This window comes from Aythya fuligula, chromosome 2, assembly GCF_009819795.1.
Source record: "Aythya fuligula isolate bAytFul2 chromosome 2, bAytFul2.pri, whole genome shotgun sequence".
Taxonomy (NCBI): domain Eukaryota; kingdom Metazoa; phylum Chordata; class Aves; order Anseriformes; family Anatidae; genus Aythya; species Aythya fuligula.
In genome coordinates this window covers 44,600,609-44,618,559 of record NC_045560.1, presented here as the reverse complement: position 1 = coordinate 44,618,559, position 17,951 = coordinate 44,600,609, and the positions used below count along the sequence as shown (strand labels likewise).

The 17,951-nt window shown below is 47.8% G+C and overlaps 1 protein-coding gene across 1 annotated transcript; it reads left to right on the top strand.

Annotated features, from left to right (window-relative positions):
• Positions 1–1,853: 1,853 nt before the first annotated feature.
• MTURN (maturin, neural progenitor differentiation regulator homolog) lies at positions 1,854–16,795 on the top strand. The gene is made up of 3 exons (XM_032181458.1): positions 1,854–2,045; positions 7,202–7,324; positions 12,223–16,795. Exons 1-3 carry the CDS (start codon positions 1,884–1,886, stop codon positions 12,331–12,333), a joined length of 396 nt encoding a protein of 131 aa, XP_032037349.1. The 5' UTR covers positions 1,854–1,883; the 3' UTR covers positions 12,334–16,795.
• The last annotated feature ends 1,156 nt before the right edge of the window (positions 16,796–17,951 follow it).

Genomic DNA, 17,951 nt, shown 5'->3' with positions numbered 1-17,951 from the left:
TGAGAGAGAGAGAGAGAGAAAGAAAAATACTCTTGAAAGTGGCCAGTCCACAGGCTGCATTTGTCAGATTTAAGACCTGTCGTAGAGGAGGACAGTGGCTCAGTGTTTTGTAGAGACACCAAACCTGTGTATTACCAGAATTCACCTGTAAAATGCAAGTATTTATAACCATGCCAGTTGAATCAGAACTATAGCAGTCCCATGCTCTTTGTTCCTGATACTCTCCACATGCAGTTGAAGGTTGAGATGCTGTTTCCAGCAGGAGGTGGTTACTGGTGAGCAGCATCCTTTTAGGACGACCTCGCAGCATTGCCCTGATCTCATGAAGGCCTGGCTCGGGGTGATGGAAAGCCCTGGGGCTGCTGCATCCCGGAGGGAGATGGAAGTGGCCCTATAGTGTGGGGGGAAATACTTTCCACAAGACTTTTGCCACCGCCCCACAGCCCAGCACCTCCTCAGGTCTCCTCCTAGCATCACCAGCATCACTATTTGTACTGCCTGCTGCTGGGGTACAGGTGGGAAGGGCAGAGAGAGCTGTCACACATGCAAAAATAAATAAGCAAGGCTGCTGGATTTGAGTGGCTATGCTGCCAGGCATGACAAAGGCTGCTGCAGCGTGTGCTGCAAGATCCTTAAAGCCTCATTCGAAACCTGCCAGCTTCCCTACCCCACAGAAGGGAGATAACGCACAATGCATTCTTCAAAGTGGCATTTTAAGGGCTAAAATGATGTTCATATGGGGCTTTGAAAATGCACATAAATCACAGGTGCTAACACCATGAAGCAGCAAGGACAAGCACCGTTTGTACCCTGCATTCTCCACAAGCTTTGGGGGGGGACCCAAAAAGAGGTCTGTGGTGCTGGCACCCTGCCCACAGGTTGCAGGCATGCTGCCACCCAGGCCAAGAGTTTGGGAAGATTTGGTGTTTTCACTGCACCTTGGAGGCCCAGAGCACAGCTCCAGGTGGGCGAGAAGTGCTTGGCACCTTCTGCCCATAGAGTGACATCCGTAGCGCCCCAGAGCATCCTCGTGAGAGTGCCAGTGGTGGGTTTTGCTGCCCTGCTTGGCATCACCGGTTGCTTTTGCAGCGGTTGTGTGATTTATTTGTCACCTAGCTGATGTGTGCTGTGTGTGACACTGACCCCGTTGGCTCGGCGTTGGGTGCCCACTACGGAAAGCAGTTAAACACCTCTCCGGGGACGAGCAGCAGCCGCTGGGTGGTATTTAGGTGGCGTTGCCTTCACCGGTGCAGCCACGTCTACCAGATGCTGGGACCAGGCTCCGTGCTGCCAGATCACCTCCCTGAGCCCCAAACCCACCCAGTGCTGCGGGGATTCCTTCTTCCTCGTGATGCAAACCCAAGGCCGCTCTGCCACGCACAGCTCAGCTCTCGCATCCCGTACGCCTTGCCAGACGTGCAGACGGCCACCTGGGACCGGCGAGAGGTTGGCGAGGGGAACCCAACCTCATCGCCCAGGCTCCGAGGCTTCCCCACGTCACGGGACACGGGACGGGGACGGCCGGCGTGGCGTGGCAGCCACCAGCAACTCGCAGCCAGGAGCTCAGGCAGGACGCGCAGGAGGGGACCCTTTTAAAAGGCTTTCTCTTTAAAACACAGAAAGGGGAAGGAAAAAAAATAATTAAAAATCTGGAAAGACAGAAAAAAGAAAAGGAAAAGAGCGAGGAAGCGGCTTGCTGGGCGTCCTCCTCCCCCAAGCAGCGCTGCTTTTTGGGGGTACCCCCTCCCCTCCCCTAGGGTCTCGCTGCCTCCGGGGGCCACCCCGGTCCCCTCGGCCGGGGCGGGGGCGCGGCGGGGGCGGGGGCGCGGGGCGGGGGCGCGGCTCTGGTCGGCGGCGCTGCCGCTGCCGGGGGCTCGCCGGCGATGGCTTTCGAGGCGCTGGCGGAGGCTGCGGAGCGGTGGTGCGCCCGCACGCCCTTCCAGCTCATCGCCGCCGAGGAGACGGAGAGGCGCATGGACTTCTACGCCGAGCCCGGGGTCTCTTTCTACGTCCTCTGCCCGGAGGCCGCCTGCGGCGACAATTTCGTGAGTGACCCGCGGGGGCGCGGGGAGGGGGGCTCGGGGAGCGAGGTGGCACGGAAGGGAATGGGGAGACTCCCCCCCCTTCTCCTCAAGTCCTGCCGGCTTCGGGACGGGGATGTGCCGGGGGCTGGGGGTGGCCCCCGGAGGGCTGCGGGGCCCGGAGCCTCCCCTGCGCGCAGGGAGAGCCGCAAAATGGAGTCCGCGGCCGGTGCGGGGCGGCCCCGCGGGCAGGGACCAGCCATCGACCCCCCCTCCCCATCCCCGGACCCCTTTCTTCATCCCCGGACCCCCTTCTCCATCCCCGGACTCCCCTCTCCATCCCCGGCCCCCCCTTTTTCTTCTGCCCCCCATCCCCCGGGGGCGCGATGCTCCCCGCCTCGCCGCCGCTGCTGCTGCCTCCGCCCCCCCTGTCACCCCCTCCGGGGGGCTGGGGGCTTGCAGGGCTGTCACGGCAAATGGAGAATGGGCAGGGATAAAATGGAGTCGGGATGACAGCAGGGCCCCCCCCCCCCCCCCTCCCCGCAGCTCCACACAGGGGCAAAAGGAGGGGGGGACCCGGCTGTCGCCCCCCCCAGTGGCAGGGGGCAGCGGGCAGGTGGCGGTGCCCTCCCCGCCGGGCTCCCGGAGGAGTTGAGCAGCAAGTTTGTGCCGAAGGAAGCAAGGGGGGGGCTCTCCTCCTTGTCCCCGTGGGCAGCAGGAGGGCAGCGGGTCCCAAAGTGGCCCCTCGCCACGGGGGCTGCAGGAGCAGGGCGCTGGTGAAGCGCTGCCGAAGGCTTTTCGACCTCGGTGATGGTTGGGGCGTCGTGGCTCGCGCCCCGCCTGCGGTGACTTCCATCCCTGGGCCCGCTTGAAATGTGCCTCATAATCCCCGTCGTGGCAGGTGAGAGGAGGGAGGTTTGACAGCTGGGCTAACGGGAACAAAGAGTGGCAAAGGGTCGACCCCGAGACCTCAAATCCCAGTGAGCGGGGACGTTCGTTTGTGTCGGGCTGAGTTATGAAGGAAGGGATCCGCAGCTGCCTTACACATCTGCCCAGGGATACACGAGACCTTCAACTGCAGGCCTGGATATGCCAAAGCGACACCTCAGGGCATGGGGGACAGCCCAGCACCCACATCCCTGCACCAAACCCATGCTCATTCCCTTCTGGAGATGCCCCTGCCCAGACAGAGCCATGCCTGCTGGACCCTCAGGCAGGGATGCGCGTGAAGCCAGCTGCAGGGCACGGCTGAAGTTGTTGTTGGCTGCTAATGGTGTTGGAAATAGCAAAGCAAGCTCGTTATTTTTCTTAGACGTGCCTTGTTTCATCCTATACTGCTCGGTAATTGAGAGAACCCTCTCAAAACAAAACCTAGTCAGCTTAAAAAAAACCAACCCAAAGCTCAAGCAGTTTCAGACCCTGCTTCCCTGCTTCCATCACAGGCCAATTTCTGTGGGTTTGCAACCATGTTTTCCCTTTTTTTTTGTTTGGCAAATATTTTCATTCCAGGGTTGCTGCGGGAAGGACTCCCCACCCAAAGCCACCAGTAATAAAACTGAGCAGAGGGGCCAAATTCTGCCATTTTGGGCATTATTATTTGAGGCACTTTTCTCTAGTGATTAGGCTTTGAAGATAGGCAGGTAGGTGTCGTTCTTAATTCTTTTCCTCTTGATGGTGTCTCTAATGCGATTAAGAACCACTAATGAACTGGTTCACCAGCATCATCTTTTCTGCTCCTGGTGCACTGTGAGGCTGCATTTATGGTCCCAGCTTGGCCGTCTTGTTTTATGCAGTCATTTTCTTTCTCTTTTTTATTTTTTATTTCCTTAGAAGGTAAGTTTACTTTCTCTACATGCAATTACAGGCTAAAGTTTATTTTAAGGAGACTTAATGCAAGCCAAGGGACTGATTCTCCTTTGCACTTGAGCCTCGTTTTGTGGCCCTGGTAACATGGAGGAGAGTGAAGGTAAAAGGAAATGTAACTACAGTTCACAGTGGCACGCTTTATGGTCTTTTTGCACCCTGTAACTCTTATAAAGGAGCCTCACATTTAATAAGCATCTGGTGCCTGGTACCCTTGTTCTCTTTCTTTATGTCCTATTTCATAATAATGTGACTTAAAAAAACTATGTAGGAGGTGCCAGAGAAGTCCATGATAACTCCCTCGTAAGGAGGAAATGATGAGCATGGTGAGTTTAAAAGGGAGGAGGAGAAAGACCGAGAAAGCTTGCCAAGAAGTAACCTGGGAGATAAAAACTGATTTTTGTATAATACCAGAGATTCCAGATCACAACGGCCATAATATTGATTTCCTGAGAAGGTGTCTTTGGGCCAGGTCTTTTAACATGTAGAAGACCCGTCTAGATGCCTACTGCCATTTTCAGTACCACCTGGACACTAAAACTCTTTGAATCAGCATTTTGGATAGCTGAATTATGTACAGGTTAGATCCTGAGGTTCATGGAGGTTCATAATCCCAAAGGATTAATTGGATTTGTATAGCCATAGCCAGTGAGGGTTGAGGTGCTGTTCCTTACAGCCCATCATTTGTTTTGTCACCTTGTTATTGCTAGTATTCAGAGTGAGCAATAAAGCAAATAAAAATACTATGCCACCTTGTTGCAAGATTTCCTGCAAAATAGTTTCTAACAGAGGTCGTGAATCTGAATACTCACCATTAAAAAATAATAATAATAAAAAATAAGGCTTTGCTGGCGTGTTCCACAGGCTAGAACAAGGCGGTCCAGCATCACCGAATCATCCAAGGACACGAGGGGAAGCAAGCCCCTCGAGCTGCAGCTCCGTGGATAACCTCAGCTCTGCGCTGTGCACGGCTGCTGAACGGAGTAACTCAGCCACAACCCTGGGTCAGCTGAGGTGGATGCTGGTGGCTGGGTGTGCTTTTGTAGTGACACAAAGCAACCGTGAGCAAAACAGGGCAAGCTTGGAAAACGCATACTCTAGTGATGAGGTTAATATGTTTTTTTTTTTAATTGCACAGCCACGGACGAGTGCTGTGGTCCACCAGAGTGCCAGCAGCCTGCTGCAAAGAGGTTCTCAGGCGCCAGGGTTTTTCCAGGAAAAGCATCTCCGTACGTGCAGTCTCACTGCCTGCTCTGGCTTTCTAAGCAGGAGCTGAATCCTCAAATTGTTTTCCTTGTTTGATTTCGAGCAGCCAAAATTCCTTTTGCAGCTCCTGTGCTGCCTCGGGGCAGCACTGAACGTCCACGGAGATCTGAAGATGCAGCTGAATTTATAGGTGTTATAACACCAGCCATTATTGCGGGTGAGGTGTTTCCTTGGGGGGAGGAGATGTGGTCAAGCCATTCAGGGGCTGATTTTCATTTGTAAGGAAGCTCCCTCCCCCGTGTATAGCTCTGATAGTCGAAGGAGGCCACAATTTACACAAGAATCAGGATGTTAACACTCGTGGTCATTTCATACATATAAACAATTAAAGCAGGATTAGCATGAGTCATGAATTGCCAATCTGGAACATCCAGCCCTCAAGTTTGGCACAAGGACTAGAAGTAATAAAAAGGTTATTGCTAACCCTGCTTATTAAGAGATCATGGGCCAGACCTCCACAATTTTGAGGCTGTTCTTACAACGCTGCGATTTTGAAGAGAGTTCATCTGGTATTTTGAAGAGGGTTCATTTGAGTCCATTTGATGTATCTTCTGCCTTTTTAGGCCATAAAAATCATGAAGCCAGATTTATTTGTTTTTTTAAAAGAGAAGCTGAGATTTGGTTATCTATTTATAGGATTCCGAGGCCCATGGCTGTAAGATGGCATGAAATACCATGAGACTTGTGGTATGTGTCTTTCAGAGCTGGCAAGGCTGTAAAGAACCCGATTGATTGCCAGACTGGTAAGAGATACATGGGTACATGGAAAGAGCAGGACCTACTCGGTAAGACAGGGCTTTTTCTGAGCAAAACATTTTGCTATGGTTATGCTTGCAAATGCAACAAGCAGCAAAGAAAATGCAGGTTCAGTGAGGTGAGTAGCACATCAGTGACAGTTTTTTGTCTTAAAGACACAACTTAGGTGATATTGAGTAGTGTTTCCTTTAGCCAGATGTAAAACTGCACCCCTGGCAGGTGTTCACCACGGAGCAGGCAGGCAACGTGGAAGCCTTATGTTGGGGATGGAAATGTCTGTTATTCTTGCTCTTTCCCTGAATGTTAGTTAAGCTGCAGGGTAACCCACCCCTGTCCCCGCTGAAGCATAACTTGCTGTTTATAGCACAGTAAAAAGCTGCACAGCACTTTGGGGAAAAGAATTGCCGTGCAAAAATAGAGGTATAAGAGTCTCTAACCATTCTTGCAGCATTAGGCTTCCCTGTTTAGCAGGCTGTCTGAGACAGTCCTGTGCACCACGTCTCCAAAAAGAAGGTCTTTAAAAGCGCATGTTAAATTGTGCTGCACGAAGCAGTGTTATCTGAGTGCTTCCTCCATTGCTCACCAGCTCCCTGTTTCAAACAACATCGTACCAGCAGAAGAAGCATCATTTTGCAGAGAGGCTTCCCAGAGCCAGGCTGGGGAAATGGCCTCTCTCAAGCAAGAGCAAGATGAGAGGAAATATCCCAAATGGGTTTACTTGTGGCTGCCAAGGTCTAGGAGGAGCAAACCTCAAAACAGAGAGAGGAAGGGAGGGAAGTGTGAAGTGTCCGGATGTTGTGGGTGCCCAAACATCTCTCCTTGGCTCTGTGTCCAGTCCATGGTTTTATTTTGCATCTTGTTTTCTTCTGCATCATCGACAGAGTTAGACACCAAATTCCACCTCCAGGGTCACATAGCGCTTGCACCAACACCCGGAGGACAAAGAGCTGCTTTAGCTCTTCCTGAGGGCTTTATGGCAGCAGATGATGCAGAAGGAAAGAAAACCCAGTGTGACTTCCAGGTCTAAGCAGGGCTAGTATCAAACAAAAACACCTCTACTTGTAAAACGTGCGTGTGATTTCCCTCCCTGCCTTCTGTTTCGTGGTGTCAGTAACATCAAAGTTCCTCCTCAGAAGCTTGGCCTCTGAAACAGCCCACAGTGCGAGTCCGAACCAAGGGGGGCCCAGTGTACTTTGGCAGATGTTTACAACCTGTCACCTTATAAAACCATGTGGAGAGGTCAGCGTGGGTTCCTGTTAACACCTTCTCTTTCTTGTGTTGCTGTTGGCTTCCAGCACGTGTGGAGTGAAAGCGAGGACTGCTTACCTTTCCTGCAGCTCGCGCAGGACTACATCTCCTCCTGTGGGAAAAAGACGCTCCATGAAATACTGGAAAAAGTCTTCAAGTCCTTCAGACCCGTAAGCGCTTCTTATTTACTTCTAAATTTCAGTTGTCTGTGACTGTCGGTACAGTAGTAGTGGATGGGGCAAAGCAGTTCTTCTCCTTACTTCTCCAGTCAGTGCCCATGTGCAGGGGTGTTAGCACATCAGTCTCTATCAGGCATTTGCAGATTGCTTCTCAGAAGCCATCTGCCTTCTTATTTCCAGCTATGAATGTGAGAGAATGAGATGCCTGCCTGGGGTGGGAAGCCAACTGGTGCTGCAGCCGGTGGCATGCAGTCTCTGCATGGGGATGGCATCGCTGCCTCCCAGGAACGGGGCACGAGTCAGGCACTTTGCACCAGAGTGATTTCCCGGTACTGTAAGTTGGGAATTTTGCAAGGACACCAGTGATGGTTCAGCTTTTGCTCTTAGGATGGCTGCCACTTGATACTTGCTAACGCCATTTTAGTCAAAGCTTGGGAAGAGGCCGGAGCCAGAGCTGGGTTTGGTGCGGAGGGGGGCTTATATTCTTGTCTTTCACTAGTTTGTGGCTGCTCAGCTTTCTCTGTCCTTGTTTGACACTAAGATTTGGGTGGAAGCCTGTTTTTTGTCAGGGTGAGGTGACTTTGTTGGGCTGGCTGTTGTGCTCCATCTGGTTTGCCAAACCCTCCTCTTGCACAGCCTCTCCTTTGGGAAGGACGACTCAAATGCAATAATTACAGTAAATGCAGCAGTCAGATACAATAACTGAAGCTTGACTGCTGGTAACTCACTGATTTTGACATGACCTGGGCTGAACGGACAGGCTGGTGCAGACGAGAGAGGAGCTTCATCACTAGGCCCATGCTTCATCCCTGCATCTCCCTTGGTGTCTGTGGCAAAGCTGACCAAAAACTTAAGTGAACATGCAGACAGCTTCCCCTCCTCTGTTTTTCTGGCTGACTAATCACGAAGACTGAAAATTTATCCCAAGTATTTGGAGCGAAAGGGAGTGGTGATATGAAAACACTGGGCCTCCCCACGTTGCACCCTTGCGTTGCCGTGGAAAGCCACAGCTGGTTGACATGAAAGAGCATAATTTTAAAAAATCCTCTGAGAGACTGGAAATAAATAGAACAGATGCACACTTTTCTTAGAAAAATCTGGAAATCTGATCCTTCAGAACAGCTGCTTGTAATTGTGAAAACATACAAAAATATAAATATGTTTCCCAGAACAATATTCGGCTCATGGATCTTCATAGCTGTTTTCTCCCCCTCTGAAAAGCTGTGTCTTTGAGGAGAGACTTCCATTGGTCTAAGTAAAGAGGACTTCAAAAAGACTTAATTAAATTGGTACAGATCACTTACTTCATTTTAAACCGCATTTATTTCAGTGTAGCTTATGTTGCTGAGAAATTGGCTTCAGTCAAACCAAGTTAAGCTACTTCAGGATAAAAGGGTTCAAAGCCAGGGGAACCATTATGCTAATTCAGTCTGGGCGCTTCGTTAACATGTCAGATTTTACCCAATGACTCCTGTAACCAAGCACACAGGCTGTGGCTGAGCTGGAACATATCTTTACCAGAGACATCCAGTCTGGATGTGAAGGCCTCAGATGATTTCAAGGGTACAATACTACTGGGCACAAATCATTAGTTACACTCTTCTGAAAAAAAAAAATCTTTTATTTATAATTTTATTTATAATTTTTCTAGTTTTGCTTCTAGTCTGTTGAATTTCGTTGTGTTTTTGTCTGCTCAAGAATAACATCCTCAGTTACCAGAGCCCTCCTGCAGACTGCAAAGTCCCGCTTCATTTTCTCTTTGAGGTACCACAAAGATAGTGTATGAGATTCTCCTTTGACTTAGTACCAAGGGGTTTGCATTGGTTGTAACGAAGCTGGTTTTATCATTCAGTGAATAGTTGTGTGTTGACAAGTCTAATGAGAAATGTATTGACATTTTTCCTGTCTTGTAATTATTAAAAACAGCACACACATGGTAGGATAGATTTTAAGAAGTGAGGAATAGTACAGTAGGTATATGGAAACTGTTATTTTACACCATTTTTCAGTTTTATTTTTTTACACCATTTTTTCAGTTTTTTTCAGGTTTATTTTTCAGTGTGGTTGTATGCCAGCTTTTGGTAAGAGGCATTGCCACACTGGTTTCACGAGTCTGTGCCTTTAAAAGTACTAGGTTATTTGTATCAGGGCACTTTGAAAGAGTTAAGAAAGACATAAAAATAAAAAAATGCCTGAGGGAAATGGCACTAACCTGAAGAGTTTGCAGAGAACCAGAAAGTGAGTCATAAAACTTAGCAGGATTCCTGCACTGAGCTTACCGCTGGTCTAAAAGCCTGCGTCCAAAGTGGGGAGTCTGCAGCGTAAAAGCCATTTACCCCAAGTTCGTTGGATTTGTATATGTCCCATTGGCCTCCCTGTACTTCCAAAAAATACCTAGCAGATGGGTATTTTGGCCAGCAGGAATAAGGAGATGTAGTTCACGCTGTGCAGCTACTGGTTGTCCTTCTTCCCTCCTCACCACCCTTCTGTTGTCCTTCTCCCCATGTCCCCACCTGACAGTTTTGTTCTCTTTGCCTATTTGGCTAATGGATCAGCTCTCTCTTTTCCACACCTTTTTTTTTTTTTTTTTTTTTTTTTTTTCTTTCAATTAAAGTCCTTCCCAGTCCGCCATAGAGATGATACTTTAGTGAACGAAGTAGATATGGACTAGAAGCAGACATGAGAGTTGGTCTGGGGTCAGCTCACACCTTCATCATCTTATCTTGTCCCCAACTTTTACTTTACCTCCTCCTGTTTTGACCAAATTTGTTTGTAGAGCTCTCTTTACCTGATCCTTCCTCCTTGGGGTCAAGATCTTGGCTGATTTGCCACTGCAGTGCAGAGACCAGTAAGTGTTTAAGGGTGGTGAGGGACAGCAGAGGTGCCAGGTGTCCTTGAAAATCCTACCTCGAAAGCATCCACGAGAGAGCAAAACTGTGCCTCCCTTGGAGGAGCATCCCATCCTGTCCCCATCCTTCCTACCCTCAGTAAAACTTAACTGAGGTGGGTGGTGGCTTTGATCCTGATGTTCACCATGCCAGGGAGGGGAGAGCTGGGTGTCCTGAGGATGAAACTAAGGGGGATGTGTGAAAAACAGAGACCTGTAGGCTTGAGAGCCTTTTTGGTTCTTGCGGTGTATGTTGTGGATTTTATTATTTTTTTTGTGCTAGTTTTGCACATAAAAGGCTTCCAGCATCCCGTAAAATGAAAATGGGGCTCTCAATCCTGTGGCTCATTTCCCTGCAAATGAGGGAGGAATTATTAGTGGAGCTGGGCAAAAAAAAAATGTGATCAAAGCTCTTTCTGCCGGTTGATGTAAACGGAGCAGTACGACACACAAATCTAATTTGAATACACCAAATCAGTTGAGCGACGATAATACTGAGGGAAAAAAGAGAGAAGTCTAGAGGCCTTGCTTTTACATTTTAAAAACTGTTTTAATTTTAGCTTAAAAATGAAAGAAAGCCCCCACATCCTGAAAATGAACCGTGTCATTTCGCGTTCACATTCTGCAGTTCAACATAGGATTTGAAAAATACGTATGCATGGGAGTATTTTTTTCTGTTTGTTCTGCTCAGAAGACAAGAACGCTTCAGCTGGGGTCTCTCTGTAAGTATTTTTAAAATGCGAAGGAGGGATGTAGTCAGCAAATTCTCCTTCCATTTTGCTGCTGAGAAACCCTGCAACTAAAAAAATGTTTTTCTCACAGTGACGGTGAAGAATACATGGACCTGGAAGCTAATTCTCTGTAATTGTCCACCAAATCATTTTGAAGGTTAATCGTGGACTAAATTAGTGTAGATCCCTAAAAATCTGCCTCGTCACAACCATCTGATTTTTATACTACCACCGAGCAAGCATCACTCGTGATTTTTCTGGTTTTGTCTCCTTTGAGAGATAGCAGCTGTGTCGCACTCCAAACAGGGTGTTGCACACACGTGTCTGTGCTGCTCCTCCAGCCCTGGCAAGCTAAATACGCAGTATTCCCAGTAATGACTGGCATGTGGTTTTGCTTTGCGGATATTAACAGCTGGTAGTATAGGATTCTAATACGAGATTTCCAGAGCAGATCCATTATTTTGGTTATCGTTTGGTTTATCTGTCTTCTTGACTTCTGTTGGCTTGGCAGCCTTTTGGAAGAGATGGGAAAAGTTCAAGCACTGTTATTTGCTCCTTCTCCTGTGGCAAGCAAATGCCATGGCAGTGATCTGAGCTGTCAGATGGAGGCATCCAAACATCCTCCAAGGAAAATGAACTGGCAGTTCTTCAGAAGCCCAAATCTAATTTGCAGAAATTTAAAGGGATTTGGGCAACTTTCAGTTGAGCACACAGTATTTGTTACGGAGGTTGCTTCACCCGGCAAGCAAGCAAGTCTTCATCTAGTGTGGTGGAGTGAAGAGTTCAGGAAAAAGCAGCTAACGTGGTGGGATCCTTGGGGTTTTAGGGACACCGCCTACTCCCCACTAGCCAGTTCTGCATGAGGATGCTTTAATTTTTGCCCTGTGGATGGTTACAGAACACAATCTTAAATCAAGTTAACTACTGCTACACTATAATCATGGTTTGTTCTGAAGTTAAACCACTGCCAGGTCTAAACACTCAAAAAATTGTGATATGACCTCAGGGACAAAGGCAGAGCTTTTCGAAAGCGCTTTGCTTTGGTTTTATTTATCTTCTGGTCTCTGAGCACTTAATTTGGTGTGAGGATGCATTTTCAAACCTTTCTCTATCACATGAGGGAGAGAAAGGGAGTCGAGATTGTTATGTAATGCTGTTATTCTAGGATTTGAGGTTTCCAAGAAGTGACATCTAGGTATTGTGGGAAGATTTAAAGCGAAACTGCACGAGTGGGTAACTCACTGTTACATGGTCTTTTCTCTTCTTTGTAGCTTCTTGGGCTTCCAGATGTTGACGATGATGCATTTGAAGAATATAACGCAGATGTGGAAGAAGAGGAACCAGAAGCCGATCACCAACAAATGGGTGTCAGTCAGCAGTAATTTGCAGAGAAGCTGAAAAATGGGGAATCTTTTGGTACCAGGTGGGATCAGGTGGTCCCACACTAGCCTGTTCGATTTAGCACATTACATGGGGATATCTGGCTCCCAGGATAAAAGTTTTCCTCTTTTTTTTTTTTTTTTTTAAAGAAATAATAATAATCTGTGATGAGCTTTGCTAAGAAGCGACCTGAATTTTGCTCCTGCTTCAGTGGGGTTTCTATGGAGTTGTCTTGGTAGCATTCTGCCATTGCCAGTCTAGAAGTAGTTTCGTTGCTGACTGTCTCCTTGATTTGTGCTCGAGAGTAACATTCACTGACACGAATGTAGGGTACTTTGAATGTAGGAACCATGGGGCTGGGGTACCGAGTACTCACACGTAACCTCTCGGGGGAAGTCTGTGCAGAGAGTAGATGCAAGCCTCACTTTTAGTTTGACAGCTTTGTTTTTTGACTCTACTACCAGACAGAACGCCAAATTTTGAGAGGTTTCTCCTGAAAAAAGCACACATTAGTTTAACAGTGGTCAGTACTGCAGAAGTGCTCGTGAAGGCTTGACAAAAATGATGGGAAGTGGGAAATCCAAGGGAGTATTTGTGTCAGACGTGTTAATGTCATTTTACTGACACCTGAGTTTACAAGAGATTGGATTAATAACTGGGAGTAATTAGAGCTGTGGTATCAACAGTACACATCATAATGAACCTGGGTAGTCTCACACCATATAATCCAAAGCCAAATACTGTTTTTATACAAATTCAATCAATTAAATCAGCCATTGCATATCCCACTTCTGCATGAAAACCAACTCTAAGCTTCATGGTTTTTAAATAACCGGTTAATTATTATGTCAATCTTGCAGCATTGTCAATTGAAGTGCAACTTAACTTGGAAGCCATAAGGGTATAAACCAGCATCTGGCTCTTAACGTTATGCTGGACTTTTTCCTCACGCTGGGCCTTTGAGCTGATCTGGGCATTTCCACCTCTGCGGAGGGGAGCTAAAATACTACCCAAGCAGGAAGGCCCCTCGTATTTTGTACCTACTTTGCATGGGGTTAAGTGGCTCCAATGAGTGCCAGACTGTGAAGATGCAGGGTCTCTTATTTACATGCCTTTTGTACCGAAAATATAAGAAGCAAAGCGATTCTGTTGTAAGACAGATATTTTCCGTGATAGATCAAAATGTTTCTAAATTAATTCCTTTTTTTTTTTTTTTTCCATTTTTTAATGGCAAAATGAAGGCCACACGGTTCAAGAGCCCTTTTATACAGAATTAGCTTTATAAAATCAAAAAGTGAGTGAAGAGAAAATGCTTGGACAACTCCCAGAAACAACTCATGCCATTTTGAAAACCCTGTTGGTAGCAACAGCTCCTTGTCCATAGACTTTTTAAAGACTTCTTTTTTTCAAAGTTACTTAAGAGAGTAAGTTTTCTTGGGGGTTTACATTTCTGATGATGGGTTGAGAGATGCATAGCTCTTGATTTTTCCAATCTGGGGCAAAGACCTTCCATAGCCAGGATGGTGTGCGGTACCTGATTACACACAGAAGTGTCTGCAATGCTTTAAAATTCCAAGTTTAAAAATATTATAAAAAAAAAAAAAAAGTGGAAGAGAAACAGAGCTTAATGAAACTTTGTACATTCTTTCGGCATGCAGGCATAAACATGATAGTTGCAACACGTTTTCTATGGACTAGTGACGTGAGAACTGTGGCAGTTCATTGTATAGCACTGTACAGCAGCAATAGGCTTTTCGCTTACGGAAATAAAGTGCAAGAACAGTGGTTTCCATCCCTGCTTTAAATCCCTACGTTTCTGTTCCTCTCCATCTCAAAAAGATGCCATAACCTTAAGAACCTTGCTTCAGGAGAAGCTTTCTCTTTGTAGCATCCAGTCCTCCAGCTGTGGCTCGTGCAAATGGAAGCGAATGGGGCCGGCTTTCCCCTGCTGCAATGCCAAGCAAGAAATAATTTACAGTAGCACAAGCTATCGATTGAATTGTTAATGAGCGGTTGAGCATTAATATGGTTGTATGCAAACATAAAGCTGTAAATTATGTAGATACATTATTTCCTGCATCCACTAACTCACTTTTTTTGTTGGAATGCCATATGCCGTTGGAGTGACCTCTGCACCAGAATGCAAGTGCGTGGTAGCTGGGGACCCTCCTGCAGCTCCCAGCCCTGCAAAATCCCCACTGCAGCCAGCAAGATTTCGTTGAAGCAAAACTCCAGAGGGTGCACGAGGCTCGGCCCTGCAGAGAGCTGCACGCTCGTGTCCCCTGTCACGCTGCTGGGAGCCGAATGCGTGCGACCCCCACCGCCGAACTGAAGCACTACCAGGCAGCACTAACAATAAACTGGAATTTTATACGTAGAAAACGTAATTGACGTGTGTATTAAATGTGAATGAGCATTAATATAGAATGTATTTTATCAAAAAATATTGATTGCTTACTTTGACCAAATACATTTCTGTATTACCATGTTACTTGTTCCATACTTAACCAAACGACACAGGAGATGCGGAGCTGGCTTCATTGTATCACAAAGTGTTTATATATTTTATTTGTATTTTATTTTTTCCTCACTGCCCCCTGTATTTTGAGGTTAGTAGCCTTTCGATAATTAACCAAGGGCAGCATGACCCCTGGCTGGGCTGCCAGACCGAGGTACTGGATTTGTGAACACGTGCGTGAATGCTCATGCATCTAGGGGCTTGGTGAGAAAATGTGGGCAGCTCTGCCACTGCCTTGCTCTGAGCTTTGGGCACATCTCAGCAGCTGGGCCTCCGTGAAATCCAGGAGGAGCAGAGGAGCTTCTTTGAAAGTCCCACCAGCAGGGCAGCCCTTTGTAAAAGGGGCTGTTCGTATTATTTGCCCACCAGTGAATGCATCACTTTTAGATCTGTGGGTGAGAAGAGGTACGCTGAGCACAGCCAGCACAGTGCAGCCTGGGGGCTCAGAAAAACGAGGGATGCCAGGGGGAAGAGCAGACCTCCAAGATGTGACAGCTGGTCTGGGGAGCAGGGGAAAGCATGGAAAAGTGCCCTTTCAGGGAGGTGCTGAGATTTCTGAGAGCACCCCGATGACCCTGCCAAGTATCCACTTATTGAACCTCTGCAGTGTGTAAGAAAGCTGCTCTGGATGTTACAAGTCGTTTTTCTATGTTAGCATCCTGCCTGAGGAATGCATTGGGATGGTGATGGAGGAAGGGGTGGAGAAAAGGCAAAATGAAAAGCCTCCTCCTCTCTTCTCTAGCGTTATTATTTATGATACCGTGTGGGTAGGTGGGAGCAACAGGCAGGGAGCAGGAAGCTGCTTCATAAAACGCACAGTAAAAAAAAAGAAACTCTTAGAAGGATTTGCTCATGATGGCAGCCAATTTAAGAGAAAATGTTGGCAAAATGTCTCCTGACAGAGATGCAAGGAATAAGGCACCCCTGAGCGCGATGGCCTGAATCTGACTGGATTTCTCCAGCCTCACCTCCTGCTGTGGGCCATTTCCCTCTGCACAGAGCCTGCCTTTGGAAGATACATGCCTCTGGAAATGCCACTTGGGATGGGAACAGGCAAAGATAGTTCTCCTACATCAGTGACCTGACCACGCCAGCTGCTGCGTTTCTGTGCTTTGCCACCTGTAGGGTGTGCTGAGCGAGACTTGATTGCATGGTTGGTATCTGATGTGGAAGGAGACCTGTTCGCTCACCTACAGCCACCCCTTCAGTGTGCCGAGTGATCATTTACAGGCTGTAGGTTTGGCTTTTTTCTCATCGCTAGATTGTTTTATGGAAGGAAATACCTACAGGTGCATCCGTGTTATTACAAAGCCCAGTTTCCACAGAGCCACGTAACACTGCTCAGTCTGTACGAGCCTGGTCGGAAAAGCACAGATGAACAAAGAGGGAGTTCATTTGTCTGAATAAACCTTTCTGAATGAATTAACTAGACTACTATAAAGTTTTCTGTTTTCATGTGAAATACATTGAACTTTGAAATTCCCTTTCTGTGCTGACCTGCTGCTGCTTATGTGGGCAAAGATCTGTGGCAGCCCTCCATGATAGGATAGCTACTTGTGTTTTCAGGGGTGGTGGTGGAAACACCAGCTCTGGATTTCAGTCAATACCATTTTTTCTGTTGTCAAGATTTCCTTTACTGATGCCGGGATCAGTCAGAGCTCAGCCCGTTGAGCAGAAATGGTGTTGTGCCACACCAGGCAAAGACTGCCCTTTGTGTGCTTTCCACCATTTGTTTTCTGGCTGGAAGATCTCTGTCTCTCTGGGACTACAAAACCGTGAAACGGGTTGCCAAAGGATGTTGCCCTTTTGTTCAATGCTTTAAAAGGTGTAAGCCTCCAGTGGAGCCCTGCATATTTTTCTGTTCCTCCTCCCGCTCCCACCACCGAGGCACCAAATCCAACAGTGTAGTTATACCAGAAGCTTGCCATTAAAGAGCTTACCAAATGCTGACGACTGATGGAGTCTTTTCTCTGTGAGCAAAATGAATTAAACAGGGGCTCTGGCAGGATAAAGTGTAGCTAAAATGTCTGTGGTGAAGGGAACGAGAGGCTTATATTCCTCAAGCAGTGTCAGAGCAGGGTGGGATAAACCCAGAGTTTGCGGGTGTAAGGAGGAGGAAATGATTCCATCTGAGCTTTGGGTACAGCAGAATAATCCATGCTTTGCAGGGCAGGATCCAGAGGGGCCAGGTCTTTCCATTCAGTGCAGTCTGGGGCAGTGGATTTGCTGTTGGAACAGGGGAATTAGCGGTAATATTTGTGGATAAGCAAGTATTTCAGACCTCCCAGGCCCTGTTTCTGTTTTGCACGGATTAGGGAGACATCTGTTCTAATTAAGAGACACGTAACAATGTTGAAATGAAAATTGGTGGTTCTGCTCAATTCATTTGTCTCTTTTGCTTAAACACCACACTTTTAATTGTCACCGTGACATCTCCTCACTCTGATTTAGTTGAAGGAACGCTGCCAGTCGCTGCCTTTTGTCATGAGCCTCTGTCGGTGGGTTGAAGAACATTTTCCAACCCGTGGAAGAGCGAATTCTTTAACCGAGCACTTCATGTTTCATTTTTTTTGGCAATTTAAATGGCATGAACATGCTGTAGGAGGACTGTGGCAGTGATATACCCTGTGGTGGCTCTGTGCCCTCAGCAGCAGCTCTGAAGCCATTCCTGATGGGGTGCCTGCCAGGACTAACCCCCTTCTGTTGGTAAACAGTCCCAGCAGCACAAGCCCCACAGCCTTTTGAGGGACACCTGGGGACAGTGGAAGCCACTGTGGCAATTGGGCTTTGACTACTGCCCTCCTGCAGATAGAGCTCTCTCATGGAAGAGGCAATGGAGCCAGCCTGCCTTCAGCTGTGTGGAGCCCCCTGCTCAGGCCTGCTGGATGGACTTCTCCCTGCTTCAGAAGTTCAAGTGAACTTAGCAGTTTGGACAGCTGATCCCTGCTGAAATAGGCCCCAGCTGCCCTGCTCTGGGGGCTGGGGAGGCCCACAGAAGGCGGTGGCTGCAACTGGGGGCACTCTGCTCCATGCCACGGCCCGGGACTGTCCGCACTCCACCTCTCCAGAGTTGCATCACTCGTTCCCCAATTTGAGAAATCA